Raw genomic sequence first — 18,405 nt, 5'->3', positions numbered from 1 at the left:
GTTTCCAGTTACAAGAGGGAGGAAAAATCCGAAAACAGCAGGCTGCTGACTCACCAGCAGGAACTCACATCTGGCTGGCAGCAGGAGCAGCACTCCTCCCAGCAGCTCTGAGCCCCCCGTGCTCTGCAGGCTGGCCCATTCCCAGCAGCTCCAAGAAACCCATGCTCTGCAGCGGGGCCAAACCATTAGAGAGGTCAGTGAAGGGGGCTGGGCAGCCCCACAGCAGGCTTGGGGGAGCAGGGCACCAGATCGGTGGGAGGAGGGTCAGGCTGCCCCTCACCAGGCAGTGGGAGCCCAGTGCCACCTGGGGGGCTGTAGGCGCTAGGTGCTCCCGCCAGGTGCTGGTAGGTTCGTGGTACAGACGTGGTACTGGGGTGCAGGGGCTCACGGAGGTCCGACGGGAACCCTGTGCCATAGCCACCAGTGCTGGCTGGGCACAGCCACGCGGCACTGCCCGAGAGCCCTCCAAATCCTGGTTCCAACGCTGAGCCGTGCGAGGAGCGACGCACAGAGCTCTGGTGGAGCTGCGAGTCCCAGCGCGGAGAGTCAGGCGCACAGCCGACAAACACCCGTCCGTCTGTCCCTCGCCTTGGGAGAAGGAGCTCCTGGGACACGTATGCGAGGACACGGAGCTCGTGAACGGCTGCCACAGCTATAGGACGGGTTTTTTCCGCCGAGGTGACACTCGGGTTCAGAGGGGCATCGCCCGTCGGGGCCGCTCCGCACCGCAGCGCAGCCCGCCCCGCCCCGCCTCCCGCTGCTGCCCCCGATGGCGGCGGCGGTGCGTCCGGGGAGCGAGCGGCGGTGAGTGCGGGGACGGCTCGGGGTTGTGCGGGCTGTGCGAGGCCCCACGGCCAGCCGGCCTCATCTCTGTCCCTGTCACCCTGCGATGGCCGCACCAGCGTGGCTGCACGGCGGGGACGAGGCAAAGCCGCCCCGCGGAGCTGATGGGAGCTGCGCCGGCTCTGCTGCCCCGCCGGCTGTCCGTCCGGCTCCGCGTTGCTTGTTGCTTGCTGTGGTTTCTTGTGGCTTTCCTTCTGTCTGTGTGCATCCTCGTGTCGGAGCTCTCCCTTCTTTCTCTGTCCTTTAAGTGAAATGGAGAGAGAACATGGAAATGGGGCACCTGTGGGAGTGGGCTGAGGGGAGAGGTGAGTTCAGCTTTCATCTCTTTGGATGCTGGGAAGCACCGAGTCTGCCGGGGGGATGTTAAGAGTGGGAAAAGAGACCATCGTCCCTAGTGCCGCTCTGTGTAAATTCCCATGGAGAAAGTTATTAGCGCTGACATCAGTGTTAAATGCTCAGGGCTCTGAAGCCTGAGATGGCTTTGTCCCACTTCAGCCGCTGCTGTGAATCTTGACAAACCTCTGAAGAAAGAGAAGGGAAAATTCGAGATAACCACACGTGGGGCTTTTAAGCCATTAAATTGCATTACTATGTTTCTGTGTTTCCTAACTAGATTTTGTCTTTTCTTCCCCCTTCCCCTGCCCCCACCCCATGCCTTTTAAAGGAGCTGAGCTGGGAAATCCTTATTCAAACGATCCTTTTCTCAGTTGGATTTTTTTGGGGACTGCTGCTTTGCCTTGTGAAGCAGCACTCCCTGGAGAAGTGCCTCTTGCATCCAGAGATCTCATCCTGGTGCCCTGCAGTGGCCCAGCAGCAGTGGCCCTCCGTGCTGTTGTGGCTGTCAGAAGGACAATCTCCTTCTCCTCTAGGTCGGAGCTGAAGCAAATCCCAGCTATCACCATGGGAGATATCTGGCTGGTTGGACTGATGGGGCTCATGTACATCTTGTTTCCCAAAGTTGCTGCCCAGAGTCCCATAAAAAACCCCAGGGACCAGAAAACAGAGCACACCCTCTTGATTAATGAAGTCAATGCTGACACCCCAGGAGAGGACACTTCTGAGTTTGTGGAGCTCTATCACACCAGTGGTCAAACAGCCCGTTTGGATGGCTACTACCTGGTTTTCTACAATGGCAACAGAAACCAAGCCTACAGAGTTCTGAACCTCCAGGGCAAAGCTACTAACAGCCAAGGGTTCTTTCTCGTTGGCTCTGCCTCTGTGAACCCGGCCATAGTTATTCCTAAGAACACCATCCAGAACGGCCCTGACGCGATCGCTGTGTATTATGGAAAAGGGAACTACAAGGAAGGCATGAGCGTCACAGGCAAAGGACTGGTGGATGCCTTGGTCCATAAGACGAAGAAGACAGACAGGGCGGATACGCTGCTCAGGGTGCTGACCCCCGGCAGAGATGCTCTGCTGGAGGACTCCACCTTCAGGTCTATGGATGAGTCAATCGAAAGGTGCCGTGGGGCAGACGCTCAGTGGTTCTTCCAGGTGGCCGTGCCCACCCCAGGCACAGATAACCACTGCATCCTCACTCCTCAGCTGAACGCATCCGCCGTCCTGATCAGTGAGCTCCACATTGCCTCTTCTTTTGAAGATTTTGAGTTCATCGAGCTTCAGGGTCCCCATTCCACTGTGCTGAGGGATGTCGTCCTGGTGCTGATTGATGGTCGGACCAAAGACATTTATTTCACTATGGATGTTTATGGCAAAACCTCATTGGATGGGCTTCTCCTGATTGGCCCAGCACAAAGCAAAATCCCAGGTAAGGGCTGCATGTTGCTGGCTGCTTCAGAGCTGGGGGAGCTGTCTGCTGAGTCTGGGATTGGAGGATGCTGTCTTTTTTTATGGTGGTTTGGCATTCTGATGGATGAACATGAAAATTCCAGCTTGATGCTCAGTGACGGATATAAGAGCTAATGAAAGGAAAAAGAGCTGCATAAACCAAGTAAAATATTGGAAATTATTAAGAGAGAAAAAAATGAGGAGATATCTCAGGCTGCCCAGAGAGGCTGTGGATGCTCCGTCCCTAGAGGTGTTCAAGGCCAGATTGGATGGGGCCCTGGGCAACTTGGTTTAGTATTAAATGGAGAGATTGGTGGCCCTGCATGTGGCAGGGGGGTTGGAAATTCATGATGCTTGAGGTCCCTTCCAACCCTGGCCATTCTGTGATTCTGTGATTTGATGCTACTGTGTAAATCCATTACTTGCTGGTATCTTGTGTGGTACAATGTCCTGAACTCATAAAGCATATATTAGGATGGGAGAGATTCAGAGAAGATCAGGAAGGATGGCCAGTGTGGGGCCCTGCTCAGAAGCAGAGGCTGTGCTCTCACCACAATTTCTGCCAGCACAGTTCCCACCCGTCCCTTCCCCTCAGTGCTCCCAGGCCACCAGAGGAGGAGGTGGAGGAAACATCTCATTATTTTGGGTGCTCAAAAGGAGATGTTGCAGCTGGGGATGCTGACTCTGCAGATGCCTTGAGCAATTCTCTGACTCACGATTTGTGAGTCACAGCGTGCGTTCGTTACTCACAGATCTGGTTCCCATTTGCAATTCATGAAAGCTGAAGAACTGGGCCGTGCTGGAGTCAGCAGATGGGACAGTCCACAAAGCTCAGCAAAGCTCAGTGCAGGAAGGGGTAAGCTGCAGCAATCTGACCGAGGCATGTCCTCATGATGGCAGCTCCATGATGTGCTGGTGCCCAGCCATCACAGAGCTGCATCAGGGGAAGGTTGGGGGGCAATAGGGAAGGGTGCTGCACCTTGCTGTGCTCAGCAGTTCTTGCTGGCTGGTGGGGAAATGGCTGGGGGGAAAGGGAACAGTATGTACAGGGAAGGAAATAGGGAAACCCCATCAAACTGTGGCCTTAATTCTGTCTGCTGGTATCCTGGACCCTTGCTGAGTATGTGTATATACGTAGAGCATGTGAATAACAAGGACTGTTAGTGAAATGCTAGAACAAAGTACTGCTATTTGAAAATATTTTTGTGTATTGTCAGAATAACTGCTACCTTAAATCTGAGTTCATTTTGCAGGCATCTTTTTTGAATTAAAAATGAGCATCTGCACCTGTTTTCCTGCTCCCCCGCTCCTGCCTGAAGCAGCTTCACAGTCTGCAGCAACTGCAGAACAGGTGCTGCTCAGGATGCGCCTCCACTCACCTCCAGCCTGTGGAGCTGCCCATAAACAGGGAAATCTGGGCTATGAGAAGGTGGGAAATATCAGGGAGCAGAAAGGTGCTGAGTATCCCGCTTGTTTTCTGTGTTACTGCATCTGAAGCAATGCTAGTTTCCTGTACAAAGGGAATTGCTCACGCCTGGCTTGTGGAGCATGGTTTTTGGGGTGTCACTCTTGTATGTCTGACATGCTGTCCTTGTTCTTTTCCTTGCTGGTGTGCAGTGGACTTGGCGTTCCCGGAAAACTCCACTCATCCTGTCCTGAGGGATGGCCCCAATGCCATTGCTCTCTACAGAGGCAACAGCAGCAGCTTTGCTCCAGGGAAAGCACTGACAACAGCTGGCCTGCTGGATGCTTTCGTCTATACGAGCACCGAGGGCCCAAGCCCTGAGCTGCTGGACACCTTGACACCAGGCAGACCTGCCTATAGGAGCGTGTGGTGAGAGGAGAGTTTGCTGTCACAGCATTCCTTGCTGCCTGGGGTCATCCCTGCCCACGTTTTCAGCCCTCCTGAGAGCAGCACTGACTGCCAGGAGGTTGAGGCCACCTGGGGATGTTGGGGGTGTGGGTACATCTGTCCCCAGCTGGGTCCCCGCTGCCCTGTGCAAATGAGAGCTGATGGCACCTTGGGTCTCATCACATCCCACCCGAGGTGGTGGGTTCTTGGCATCTCCACTCAGGCCCTTCCAGTACTTGAGCGGAGCTTATGAACAGGAGGGAAACTGACCTTTTCCACAGTCTGATAGTGATAGGACAAGAGGGAATGGCTTTAAACCAAAAGAGGGGCAAATTAGGTGAAATGTTAGGGGAAAATGCTTCACTCAGAGGGCAACGAGGCACCGGCAGAGGCTGTCCAGAGAGGTTGTGGATGCCCCATCCCTGCAGGCATTCAAGCCAGGTTGGATGGGGCCCTGTGCAGTCTGATCTGGAGGTTGGCAGCCCTGTCCACAGCAGGGGGTTGGAACTAGATGAGGTCCATCCAATCTAAGCCATCCTGTGATTCTGTTTGATTCTGTGATTTTCTGGGTGGGCATGAGAAAAGCCTGCCTGAGATTGCATTAGTCAACTGTATCAGGAACCAGTGTTGTTCACTCACTCCTGTAGCAGAGTCATCACTTAATCACAGCACATTCCTATTCCTTCCTTTGCACGTGTCCTTCCCAGTTGTCAAATAAACCTGCACTTGTCCCATAAGGAGGTTATAGCCTTCCCTGAGGAGCTCTGTTCTGTGCAGCTCCTCATAGTGGGGCTTCATCCCCTTTCCTTTGAGTTGAGGCTCCTGCCTAATCATTTCACCCACAAGTGTTGCATTTCCAGTTTCCCTATTGCCTACTGTCCTTCCCAGTGCTCACAGCCTGAGCATGAGTGCCTCTATACTAACTTACTTGTGCTCAGATCAGGCAAAAAATGAGTTGCCAGAAGATAAAAGGTGGCCCATGCTCTTCTCTTTTTAAGGCTTAGGGATGTCTTGGGCTCCTTTTTTAGACAAGGAGGTACTGATGAGGGTGGGATGTCTCTCCAGACCCCAAGAAGGGAGAAGACTTCACTCTCTGGTGAGAATTTTCCCCCTTTGCTGCAGGCAGATGTGAGTGGTGGGTGATGAGCAGACAGGTCTCTGGCTGGCTGGCAGGTTGTGTTCTGTTTCATTCTCACCTCTGTCTCTTTCAGGCACCAACTGGGAGATGTGTCCATGAGCCAGTGCAACTGCTGCTCGGTGACTCGGGACTCCTTGTCCTATATCCTCAGCAGACCCACCCCTGGCAGATTCAATGATTGCCCCAGCAGACGCTTCAGTCAGACTGTTTCCTTCTGCCTTCGTGTAGCAGGTGGGTATTGGTTACCTCTGCTTCTGTAGGCTGGACCTCTTAAGGAGCAGAGCATGTACTCCAAGGCCAAGATATCTAGAATATCCACCCAGGGTTGTGCTGGGGTACACGTAGGTACACCAAAGGAAATGCAATCAAGACGTCTGACTGTTCTCTGCTGTACTGTTATTTGTGGCCACCCTTTCTAGGCTGAAACTCTCTACTCTTCACTCCCACTCCTGGGGTGAAGTGGAGCCTTTTGGGCTTTTCAGGTGATGAATAGGAGCTGAGTTGCAGGTGTCCCAGAATAAGCTGGAGCTGTGCCTGAGGTTGCACTTAGCTTTTTGTTGGGTAACAGTTAGCTTTTTGTTTCCTAGAATGCCAGGAGTGGCTCCCAAAGTCAGAAGAGATCCTGGTGACTCTGGTGCAGGCCCTTGACAGATCCTGCAGTTGTGGAGTTTTTCCAGCCTACTTCAAAGGTGAGGCAATCAGGAATGGAGGAGACTGAGTGATGTCAGTGGTTAATGCTCATCTGCTTTTGATTTTTAGCCCTGAGTTCCTTTCTGGTTTGCATCCTCCTGGCTTGGATCTCAGCTAACCTGAACTTGGTTCTGATCATGAAAGTGCTGAGAGCTGGGCAGAGTGTGGTGCTGTTCTGCATTGTGCTCCATCTGCAGCTCTGGCAGCCAGCACACATCAGTGGTGGTTTGCAAACGTTGAGAGTTTGCTGTCAGACAGATTATAGAAACACAGAATCATAAATGTTGGAAGAGACAACTAAGATCATCCAGTCCAGCCATCAACCCATCACCACCTTGCCCACTGACCATGTCCCTAAGTGCCACATCTACCCTTTTCTTGATGTGGCAACAGGACCAACATCCCACCTAGGAGACTGTTGCCTGCCTGTCCTTGTGATCCATATGGACTGAGCCATGTTGCAGCAGAAATGCGAGTGGACTTACTGGTCTGTGCTGCTTTTCTGGTATCCCTGCTAGATTACTGCACAAATGGGATGAGCACATGTGGATGCATGAAGAAAACGGCGTGACTGCAATGTGCATCGTCAGCAACAGTACTTTCAGCTCAGCATGTTTAGAGGCCCCAAAAAGATCATTCTATCTGCTGCTGGGGTTGCAAGACTTCCAAAAGAATTAGGATGTCTGTCAGTGAGCTGTGTCATCTGGTCCCAGACATGAGCTTCAGGGCAGCTGCAGTGTTGCACTGGTGATACAAGCTGCCCCACCAAACCTTCTCTTGTGTCTGTCTGACCAGGGGACAGTGGTGGCTGATGAGGAGCTGATGAGCTCCATGTCCCTTCCAGGAGGAAGTACCTCTTTAGAGATGTGGTGACACTGAAACAGACCTGTGTTTGCCTTGGCAGATCTAAAGGCAGCCTGCCAGGACCAGGGGCTTGTGTTCACCACCCTGCTCACTGCAAAGTCAGAAGCCCAGCTGAGCAGCCTGCTGCTTGCCTTCCAGACCTTCCTGGAGAGCCCCAGGGCTGTGAGTTTTGATGAAAGGAATATCACAGCAGAAAGCTCCTGCTTCAAGGATGTTCCTGTGCCAGACTTGACCCCAGGTACTGGTCATCATTCTTGTGTGTTGGGGAAAGCTGTGTTTGAGGATGAGCATGTTGGCCTAACCCTCCCTGGTTCAGGTCCTTTATTTTACTGGTGTCCATACACAAACAAGCTGTGAGAAACCAGAGAGGTGTTTTCTTGGTTTACTCTCCTCTAGTTCCCCTGTGTGTAGGGGACACCAACATGAGCTGGTGTGGGGGGCAGCTCCCATCGCCTGTGGGGTATCAGGTTTATGTAGGGCTGGCACAGCCTGGTTCCCAATGGACACTGCTAAGGCCCGTGGAGATCTCTGTGTGTTGGTGCAAAAAGAGAAACGTGTGTGTTGGGGTGCTGGGCAAACATCCCCGGTCTTCTGCTGAATTTGGTCATTCTCCAGCAAAACAGTGTGCAAAGCTGTGTTCTTTGCTCGGGGTGCCATGCATAGGCCCACGTTCCGTTCATGACATTTTTGCTTTCCTAGGTGCCCCATCAGCGATACCAAAAGGAACAGCAGAGCCCTCTAGACAAGCAGGCAAGCTACTCATCAATGAGGTGAACCCAGACAATCCGGGAGGAAGAGAAGACACGGAGTACATTGAACTCTTCTACACTGGACAAACATCCTTTGACCTCCAGGGATACTGGTTGGTCCTCTACAATGGCAAAACAGGACGGGCCTACCGGGTGCTGGAGCTGTCTGGACACCGCACAGACAGTCTGGGTTTCTTCCTGGTAGGAAGCAGTGCTGTACGCCCAGCACCCATGGTCAGGCTGCCCCCCAACACCATCCAGAATGGGGCAGATGCTGTGGCTCTCTACTACAGCAGCAGCATGCGCTACGTGCTGAACATGGCTGTGACTGCCAAGGGGCTGGTGGACGCCGTGGTGTACACATCCCGAGTGCCAGAGAAGGCAGAGCAGCTGCTCAAGGTGCTGGTGCCAGGGCAGGGCATCCTGTATGAAAATGATTCACACAGCACAGAGGATGAGTCCCTGAGCCGCTGCCACAGCCTGAGTGCTAGACTGCAGAGCAGCTTCCAGGTGGGTTTATGGCAGATGTCTGCTCTCCATCTGTAGTCACTGAGATAGCAATGGTTGTTGTTTTAGTGTGTCCCTGATTTGGGAAAGTGGGACATTCTGCTGAGCCATTCCACCTCCAGCGAGCTGCTGCTGCTGCTCTCACCTGCCCTCACCTTTCTGATCCACCTGTGTGCCTTTTGTTGGCCAGATAACAGCTCCACACCCCATGCTTCAGAACCAGGAGATCCCCGGGGCAGCTCACATGTCAACAGTCCCAAAACCTGGGGGCCTGCTTGTGGGCAGCATCCTGGAGCCTTCAGTTACCCTGAGCCACCTCTTCAGCCCCATTTGCTTGGTGCCACTCTGTAATGTGTGGCACAGCACTTCACATCCCTGAAGACCAGTTTCTCGCAGGCTGGCACATGAAGGACCTTCCTTGATCGCTGACAGGATTCATTTTTAATTTGTCCCAGTTTTTCCTTTCTAAATGTTCTGCCCCATGAGAGGATGCTGGCAGAGTGCATAAGCCAGATAAGGGAAGGCTGTACTGTTGCACTGCCAATGTCTGATGGGGTCAGGCCAGCACGGGGGAGCAGGTGGGAAGCAGAAAGGCTGTAGACCCTTTGGGCCTGACCAGGGAAACACATGGAGATGACAGCAGCTCTTGTATGTCCTGCAGGTGACTGTGATGACACCGCTCAAGGAAAATGCCTGCAGCAGCCCCTCTGCACCATCCACAGCCACCCGCATCAATGAGCTGGGCCTGGCGGGCGGTGGAACCGTCCATTTCGTGGAGCTGGAAGGGCAGCCAGGGGCCAGCCTGGCTGGGCTCAGCCTGCTTGTCTTCATGGGCCAGGAGGGCAGAGTGCAACGCAACATCCCACTGAGAGGCAGCACTGGGGCATCAGGGCTGTTACTGCTGGGCAGTGAGCACGGTGAGGCAGGCAGTGGGCACAGTGGGGGCAGGCACTGGGCACCATGTGGGCACTGAGGTGGGCATGGGCACCATGAATCAGGCTGTGGGCACCCTGGGGTGGGCTCACACTCAAGATGTTCACCCACATATCCCCCTGACTTTTCTAGGTGGGACAGAGTTGACGTTTGAGGACATCTCTGCTGCTAGTGAAGGCATCAGCGCTATTGCTCTGTACAGCACCAGTTTGGTTCCTGGAGGCATGAAGGCAACATCAGAGAACCTAGTGGATGCTGTGGTGTTCACATGCAGGCCGAGCACAGTGGGAGGACACTTGGACATCCTCGGCAGGCTGTATGCTGTGCCCTGCGGTTATGACAGGTGGGGCTGTTGGAAAACAGATAGGTGGGCACTGTATTGCAATGGAAAATGTTTCTACTTCAGTGTAAGACATCTCTTTCACTGCCAGGTGAACTTTGCTTAGCAAGAAATGGGGTTGAGACTTTCTCTTGGTAGTAGTGCTAGTAGAATTTCTCCGTTCCACAAAATCAGCTCTTTTAGTTAGAACTATCCTTGCAAGTCCTCTGCTCCACTGTCACAGTGGCTCGGATGGAGGTTCTGTGTTGGCAGCCTGCCCTGGGAGCACACATGAACAGGAGCAGCCATAGGAGAGCCCTTTTCTCAGAAAATCAAAATCTCCAGCTTCTGGCTGGCTGAAACATTGTACTGAAAGACCTCCTCCAGAAACCAGTCCCATTGAATAGGTTACTGTGACCAAGCCCCAGTCCAGTCCATCTGATGGGGTCAGCTGCACCCATCTGTCACAGCCCTGTAAAGCTGTCTGTCACTCCTGGCAGTGCAGGGATTGGGAGCACTGAGGGGATGTCTGGTTGGAGCCTCAAAGACAGATGTAAGAGGCACTGATGTGCTTACACTCCTCTTCTGGTGGACAGGCCTGTGTCCTTGAGCCGCTGCCCCTCCAGTGATGCCAGCACAGAGCTGCAGTTTGCCATCTCGGAGCCTACCCCTGGTCTGCAGAACAGCTGTCCCCAGGGCACCTTCGCCATGGGTCTGGACCTGTGCTTCCTGATACCCAGTAAGCAGAGCTGTGTGCCCCCACCAGCATGTGGAAGCAGCGTGGTGCAGGCCATGGCTGCCTGTGGGAGGTGAGGGGCTGGCAGGAAACCTTCCCTGCACTGTTGATGTGATGGAAAACACACCACTGTCCCAAGAAGGCAGTCTTGCTCATGGTTTTGGTGCACATTTGTGTGAAAGCAGCTGCATGTTTCATTTGAGACACCTGCAGGCTGCAGCTCCTGCTCGAGGTCCCACCGAGTTGTATCCACGTCCTGCTGAGCTTCACTCCTGAGCTCAGGCAGGAAGCTGAGCATTCAGCATCAGGAATGCAATGGGGATGCCATCCCTGGGGCTGAGCTGCACTCAAGAGGCAACCACTTCTCTTCCCACAGACTGCTCTGTGTGGATCCTGAACCGTGAGAGGATGCTGGAAAGCTTGAGAAAGGCCTTGGTGAGCTCCCTGGAGGAGAAATGCTCCTGTGGTGTCTCCGAGCTCTACCTGCAAGGTTGGTGCCCCTCTCCATCTCCCTGGTTTGCAGTGTGCCCCCCTCAGCCACTCCACTGGGCACCAAAGGGAGGGCTGTGTTCCTGCTACTCTGGAGGGCCAGGAGGCTCATTGCCCAGCAGCCAGTCCCTAATCAACCCAACCAAAAGGCTGCTTGTGCTGAGAGAGTCCACAGTGGGCTGCTTACAGGGGAAGGGCAGCCTAGAGGGACCAAGGAATGGCAGTCTCCAGGTTAGCCAAAGCATCTCGAAGCCACACATTCTTCTGTAAGTCAGGTCCAAGGGCCAGTTTTGAATGCAGAATTCATCCAGTATGTGATGGGATGAGCCTGCCCCATCCCATGGAGACGGGCCTCATTACCCCTAACACGGGTGTCACACGCGTTCAGAAATGTCCTTGTCCCTTGTGCAGGGCTTCTGAGCCAGACAGCCTGGGGTGGCAGCTCTGAACTCCCCACTGAGTTGCTCATGTTGGATATGATTTAGGACAGCTGCCTCAGAAGGGCTTTGTGAAGGGTGCCCTCAGGTGTCTGTGAGACAAACTGAATATCCTAACCCCACAAAGAGCACTTTGGTTCTCAACCCCTTCTCAGCCAGGCTCCTATGTTTATTTGAAGTACCTGGAGCAAAAAGTCAATTCTGGAAGTCTTAGAGCCCTATCTCGTCTCGAGGGTATGAAGAAATATTTATTGGCTGAACTTGAAGGAAATGAGGGCTTTGCTGTCATGCTGGCTGTCAGCCCTCCCTTGCTCAAACACTTTTTGATTTCCATCAGGTTTGATGGGGCCCTGGGCAGTCTGATCTATTGCTTGGTCTAGTGGTTAGCTACCCTGCCTGTGGCAGAGGATTTGGAACTTGATGATCCCTGGGGTCCCTTCCAATCCAAGTCATTCCATGGTTCTATGATTCTATGAACACGTCTTTGTCCCTTTGAACAATTTCAGACAGTTCTGAACAATGGGTAAAGATCATGAATTTGTGAGGCAGAGTTCAAAGGATTTTACTGGATTCAGAGGACAACTCCCAGCCCATTTTGTCGCTGCAAAAAGAAAAGGCAGATCACATGCTCACATTGCTTGTTATGAAGTGTGGTGCCCTACAGAAGGTGGTGAAGAGAGCATGGGGGGAGGAGGTGGTTTCTGGAGCAGGAACAAGGTGTTCCCGTGCAGCAGGTGGGCTCCCCCCTGCTCAAAGCATGCCGGTGCTTCTCTGCAGAGCTGAACCTGACCTGTGTAGACTCCGTGGTGAAGATCTCAGGTCGGATACATGTTCCACTGCCAGAGCAGCAGCAGTCCATGGAGAGCTGGCGCCAGGACCTCCTGGCCAGCCCCCACCGCTTCTCTGTGGATGGGAGAGTGTTGGAAACCAGCCCCGAGTGCATCGCCCAAAGAAGCACGCCGGTGTCATCGCAGAGCAGTTGTGAGTGGGAGCAGAGCTGGGCACAGGGATCAGCACACAGCATCAGCAGAGCTCGGCTCACACGTCTGGTGCTGCTGCTTACACAAAGCTGTCTTCTGACACTGATGGGTGATTGGGAGTGGGGTAACGATGGCTGGCTCCTTTGCTGGAAGGGGTGATAGGACAATCACCTTGCCACCTCGGTGTCCCTGGAAGTCTGGGTGCCTGCATCTGCCTGTGGGGCTGGGGTAGCCTCATTCAAGAAGCCCTAATGCTGGCTGCTTTAAGCCAGCCAGAGCTAGAGTTCCACAGGGCGTTTGCAGGCAGGTGGAAGAGGGCTGAAATGGGGGCTGGAGATGGCCCCCTCTTAGCACTCCGTGCTGGGCAGGGTCCTGACCGCAACACCCATCTCTGCCTTCACATCCCCAGCCTCCCTCCACAGCTGGGAGATCGCCCTGTTTGTCGTGGGAGCTCTGCTGCTCGCGTTCTTGCTGGTGGGCCTGGCGTTGCACTTCATCAAAAGGTGAGAAACTGACCTTAAGGTAATCACTGATAAAACCATGGGTGGAAGGGCTGCTCCTTGGAGTGAGCTGGAAGTGAAGGATGGTTGAGGATAGTCTTGAGAGGAGACAGCTTCCACATTACAGCACAGCTTTAAACAATTCCTCAGTGGCCCTAGCGTTTCTAGCAGGCTGCTTAACACTCAAGTGGTCAAAAGCAGTGTTAGTGGAGAGGTTTTTTAGCCAACTCATGTGATTTATTTCCATGAAGATTTTGTGATCTTCTTTTATCATTGGCTAGGGTGCTGCTATGCCAGTGTTAGAAGAAAGGAAAGTTCTTTGATCACGTTTGAGGAATGGAAAACTCAGGAAGTATTTTACAAGGGAGTGCAAAAAATACTGTCAGGTTTAGAGAGTCTCTTTCAGAAATCAGGGCAGTTTAAAGCCAATCAGTTGTGTAGGTGTTCTGCCCATTTTTCCCCACAATGCTACCAGACACCATGGTAAACTCAGTGACTGAAGGCTGCTCATCCAGCCTCTTCATTTTAAGTGCAAAGCTGAAATGAAGAGTGAGAGCCTGGTGCCCAAACACAGGAGGGGAGATGCAACAATCATTCCCTGCTTTCTGCCAAAGAGCGGAGTAGCTGATCTTTCGTTTTACTTTGTCCATTGCTTTTCAGACGTTTCCAAAATTACACCAACATTGAATTGAACGACTGCACAGAGATGGCAGCAGACTTCTAATGCTCCCAGGTACAGCTACAGTGGCACAGCCACCACCACCAAGGCCCAGTTTGTGTCTGCAGGTGGCAGACCAGCTGTCCAGCTCCCTCTTCTCCAGGACCTGCAAAATCCCAGGTGTATATATGCATGTGTGGGTACATATGCAGGTGTACACACACAAACACATATATACACAACATGCCTGAATTTTTTTACACTTCTAATTTTTTACCTCAAACTAAAGGAGTTGAAAGAAACAGGCAAATTTTGTGCTGTGATGACCAGAAAGAAACCTCCTTGGTTCATGCACAGCCCTACAGAAGTGAAAGTCTTTCAGCCTTCCCTGACCCCCTCTTGTCCAGGCGAGGGAGTTCAGAGCAGCATGCCTCTGAAACCTCTGCTGCAGCAGCTCTGTAGCACCAACAGTTGGGGTCACTGGACTTTCTCTGCAGATAACCCATATAGCCTTTAGGCAGCTGCCACAGCCTCTGAAGCATTAGCTTCATGATTTTGTTCTCCTGTGGTACCAGTTCACCCTGCTGTCAGTGCAGCCCTGCTAGAGCACCCTGCCTTCACGAAGGATCAGAGGAGCTCCATCCTGAACTGGAACCGTGGGTGAGGACTTAGCCATGCTGCTGAATGGATGTAGGGCTGGTTGGCCAGCACAGCATCATGGCTCTTGTGGAGCTGAGCTGCTGCAGCATCATCAGCATTTCCTGCTGGAGCCGCTGCTGAAATTCCTGCTGGTGCTGCAGGTGGCACAGCCTCTCCAGCACGGTGTGCAGTGCCTGCCTCAGCTCCTGGATCTCCGTGTGTACAGCATCCAGCTTCTCAGCAATGGCATGGGAGTCAGGAGTAGCAGAAAGTGCTGCTCCACCTCAAGAGGGATGAGCTTGTGAGACTGGGCAGGGCAGTCTGAGTGCTGGCATCTTTGACCTGAAACAGCAGGAGGCATGAGAGAAGTGAAAGCGAAAAATCATCAGTTGCTCCTTCAGTGAGGACAGAATCATAGAACATTCCATCTCTGCAGCCCTCATTTTGACTATCTCCCATAGCTTTATGCCCTTCTGATGTTGTGGCACCCAACCTGCACCCTGTGATGAAAGTGAGGCCACAGCAGCAGAACAGAGTAGGATGATCCCTGCCCTCACCTGGCTGGTAGTGCTGGGCCTGGGGCACCCCACCCTGCCCTGGTGCATCACTCAGGTGCAGCTGGCAGAGGTCTGGCACTTTCTTCCCCCATGCCTCTCCCAGCCTGGTGTGGACCAAGATATAGCAGAGCACCATGCAGGACTACTCCTGTAGGCACCACAGTGCCTTCTCCAGCTGGAGCTAACAGGTCCTCTGGAACCTGCTTTGTCACCCAGCATCCTGCCTTTTTCTGCTGAAGAGCCCTGTCTGCAAGCATTGTCTTTACCACCAGGAGTGGGCTTCTGGCAGGGGGCATAACCAGCCTCACCCAGATGGGTGGCATCTCTATGGGGGCAGCTGTGGTCACTAATGTCAGCAGCTCTGTGGAGCCGCAGGGGCACCCACAGAGCCATTGTCACCTGCAAGTGACAGAAGAGAAACGCCTCAATAGGAAATCTCAACCCCAAACTTCCTAGAGGAGAGGAGCGAGGAGCCCTCGCCCTACAGAATTGGGTGGGGGCCCAGCCTTACCCCTCCCAGGAGGCGGTCCTGCAGGTGAGCCCTCCTCGACTGCTCACCACCCTGGCAGAGTGAGGTCACCCTGACAATCTGAATGTCCTCCTTGCTGTCCTGGCTGATGGCAGGAGTTGTGCTGGGCAGTGCATGAGCTGTGTGTTCAGCAGCTGGGGTGTCTCAGCCACATGTCCAGACTCCATGGACCAGGGCTGTTCTACACCTCAATCAGCCACTGCTGTCCCTGGCTCCATGCTATTCTGCTTGAAAAAGAGGTGCACAGCCTGTGGTGTCACCTTGATGCCATCCAGCTCGAGAACCTTCTTGATCTTGCAGAAGCTCATCCCACAGTTTTCTTCTTGGTGTAGTCATCCAGGCAGCCCATCAGTCCCAGCACCTATACATAGCTGGTGCTGCCACTCAACCCCACAGCACAGAGCAGAGCAGGGACACAGTGACAACCAGACAGCACCATGCAGTGCTAGAGCTCTGTTAGCACTCTGCTGTCAGGCTGGTGGCCATGGGGCCATGTGGTGGCACAGGGCCCAGACACAGAGAACAAGGAGGGGGCTCTGGCTGGCAGAGAAACTATTCCTTTGCTCACATGCTCTGCAGGGTCCCACCTGATGCCCCAGTCCCACAGGGGCATAGGGGATACTAATGGGCTCTGCTCTGCTCGATGTGAGCAGTGCATCAGAGAAGGGTGGGGAAAAAAGCAGAACAAGAGCAGGTTCAGGAGGGTGTGCATCTCTCCTGACAGATGGGCTGTTGGAGGAGTAGGGTGAGTAATAAACAGGGTAAATCCAAATCCACTCACAAAGCCATTCTGAGGTCTGATCTCAGTCCCTGTTTTTATGACCTCCTCGGATAGCCATGAAGCGCTGGAAGCTGTGGCTGACCAGGGCAGCTGGGCCCCCTTATTTCAGACACAGCCATGGGTCAGGGTTGTGCCAGCTCCTGTGGCAGTGATGTGTGGGTGCTGCCCCTTATTGGTGGCATACCCACTGCACTCAGACCCATGGCAGCTCAGGTCTGCAAGTGGCCATGGTGCAGCTGTGTCCCAGTGCCCAGTCTGGGCCCCCAGGACTCAGCTCTGTTGGGAGCTGGGTGCAAGACCTGCCCAGCAGCATGTCACTGTGGGAGTCTATCAGGTCTCTGCTGGAGCTTTGTGCCTGCTTGGTGGTAGGAAAAGCTGTGGTGAGCTGTAGCTCGGTGCTTGGGAGTCCACTCATCAGGTCTGTAGGTGCTGCTGTCTCATACCACTGAGAGAAGCAAGAGCAACCACTTAAATGTCAGTATAAAGAAAGTCTGGGTATACACACACGACTGGACCTCCTGGGCTCCCCCTTCCCCATGCAGGGAATGCATGGCAAAGACAGTGGGTCAGGACACAGTCACATACCACATGCACATGGGGATGTGCCTGTAAATATGGGAACAATGCACATTTTCTACAACAGTGGAGGTTTTTCCCATTTTCTGTCAGCTTCCTTCACCTGCAGGCATCCTTGGAAAATCAGTCCTGCATCTGCTGCTCAGCAGACATACCAGGGGGCCTCACCTCCCCAGACAAACAGCCCCCAGGAAACTAAAGCACAGCACAATGTTTTGCAGAATACAGCATGTACTGGGGATCACATCAGGTGGCTGCTGCCAAGCAGCTGCCATCCACACATCTTCTCCCACAGGCATATGCTGGTCTTGAAAAAGACCTTAACATGTTTTATGTGCCAAGAAGGCACAGAGACTGCTGCAGATCATCTACAGAAAGCCAGGGAAGAAACAGCGCTAATTGTTTGGTTGTACCACTTTGTGTTGTACTTCTTCCATGGCAAAAAAGAGATGCATTAACCAGATGTAGACTGTACTTTGATCCAGAGTTGTTTGCAGCTAAAGGCCATCCCACACGCTGTTACACACACGAGTGACCTTGTAGACAAGAGCTGCAGAGGGCAGGTGGTGGAGATCATAGTATCATGGAATCGTAGAATGGCTTGGGTTGAAAAGGACCTCAAAGATCATCTAGTTTCAACCCCCCCCAGATATGTGCAGAGTCGCCAACCACTAGACCAGGCTGCCCAGAGCCACATCCAGCCTTTGTGGCATTTTGAAGCTGCACTTTTGCAGTAATTTGAATATTCAGAAATTACACCCCGTGTGTCTCAGGCTGCCTGCTGCAGGAGGTGGCTGGTGCTGCATGCTGGGCCCTTCTTCTTTTGCTCGCTCATCCCCAGCCCTCAGCATGTCATGCAGTGTCAGACAGCTCAGCTCCAGTTCTGGTTAAGCCTTCTCACTTTGCTGGGTAAAGAACAGGCAGGGGGGCCAGGCCCAGAGAGTGGAGGTGAATGGAGTTACACCCAGCTGGCAACTGGTCATGAGTGCTGGTCCTCAGGTGTCGGTACTGGGGCCTGTCCTGTTTGATACTTTTATTGATGATCTGATGAGGGCACTGAGTGCACCCTCAGTAAGTCTGCAGATGACACCGAGCTGGGGGAAGTGTTGATCTGCCTGATGGTAGGAAGGCCCCACAGAACAACCTGACAGGCTGATCACTGGGCTGAGGACAGTGGGATGAGGTTCGACAAGACCAAGTGCCGGGTTCTGCACTCTGGCCACTAGAAGCCCAGGCAACGCTACAGGCGTGGGGCAGAGCGGCTGGAAGGCTGCGTGCAGGAAATGGACCTGGGGGTGTCGGTCAGCACTTGGCTGAACGTGAGCCAGCACTGTGCCCAGGTGGCCGAAAAGGCCAACGGCATCTGGTTGTGTCAGCAGTAGTGCAGCCAGCAGGCAGGGAGGTGATCGTCCCACTGCGCTCAGCCCTGGGAGGCCGCAGTGCTGTGCTCAGCTCTGGGCTCCTCACTGCAAGACAAGACAGTGAGGCCCTGCAGCGTGTCCAGGAGGGGCATGGAGCTGTGAGGGGTCCGGAGCACAAGGCTGAGGAAATGGGATGGTTCAGTCTGGAGAAAAGGAGCTCAGGGGAAAACATTACTCTCAATACCTCCCTGGAAGGAGGCTGTGGCGAGGTGGGGGTCAGCTTCTGCTCCCATGTAACTAGTGATAGGACAAGAGAGAATGCCTCAAGTTGCAGAAAGAGAAGTCCAGTTTGAGTATGTTGAAAATATCCAAACAATTTACCAGGACGATATCTCTGATAAAGCAAATTTTATTTGCAATTGCAATGGCAGCCCCCCCTGCAAACAGGAGAGCACACAGAAAACAGCATTACATCT

General features: G+C 53.4%; 1 protein-coding gene and 1 pseudogene across 3 annotated transcripts; one reads left to right on the top strand and one right to left on the bottom strand.

Annotated features, from left to right (window-relative positions):
* The first annotated feature begins 24 nt into the window (after positions 1-24).
* On the top strand, positions 25-18,299 carry LOC116230317 (uncharacterized). 3 transcript variants are annotated; one of them, XM_090151852.1, is made up of 14 exons: positions 25-193; positions 1,713-2,614; positions 4,252-4,468; positions 5,698-5,855; positions 6,212-6,313; positions 7,219-7,416; positions 7,878-8,437; positions 9,096-9,351; positions 9,500-9,710; positions 10,283-10,425; positions 10,799-10,912; positions 12,126-12,329; positions 12,738-12,831; positions 13,489-18,299. In XM_090151852.1, the coding sequence occupies exons 1-14, from the start codon at positions 162-164 to the stop codon at positions 13,550-13,552; spliced, it is 3,255 nt and encodes a 1,084-aa protein (XP_090007978.1). In that variant the 5' UTR covers positions 25-161; the 3' UTR covers positions 13,553-18,299. The 3 variants fall into 3 exon arrangements, with proteins under 3 accessions (XP_090007978.1, XP_090007979.1, XP_090007980.1); XM_090151853.1 differs by having other exon boundaries at positions 27-193; positions 1,508-2,614; XM_090151854.1 differs by lacking the exon at positions 25-193 and adding an exon at positions 412-804 and having other exon boundaries at positions 1,508-2,614.
* LOC149915722 (uncharacterized) lies at positions 14,114-15,560 on the bottom strand (annotated as a pseudogene).
* Positions 18,300-18,405: the final 106 nt, after the last annotated feature.

The sequence above is a fragment of the Phasianus colchicus genome, chromosome 16, assembly GCF_987193195.1.
Source record: "Phasianus colchicus chromosome 16, bPhaCol1.hap1.1, whole genome shotgun sequence".
Taxonomy (NCBI): Eukaryota; Metazoa; Chordata; class Aves; order Galliformes; family Phasianidae; genus Phasianus; species Phasianus colchicus.
Note: the sequence above shows the minus strand (reverse complement) of the source record. Positions and strands in the feature narration are given on the sequence as shown.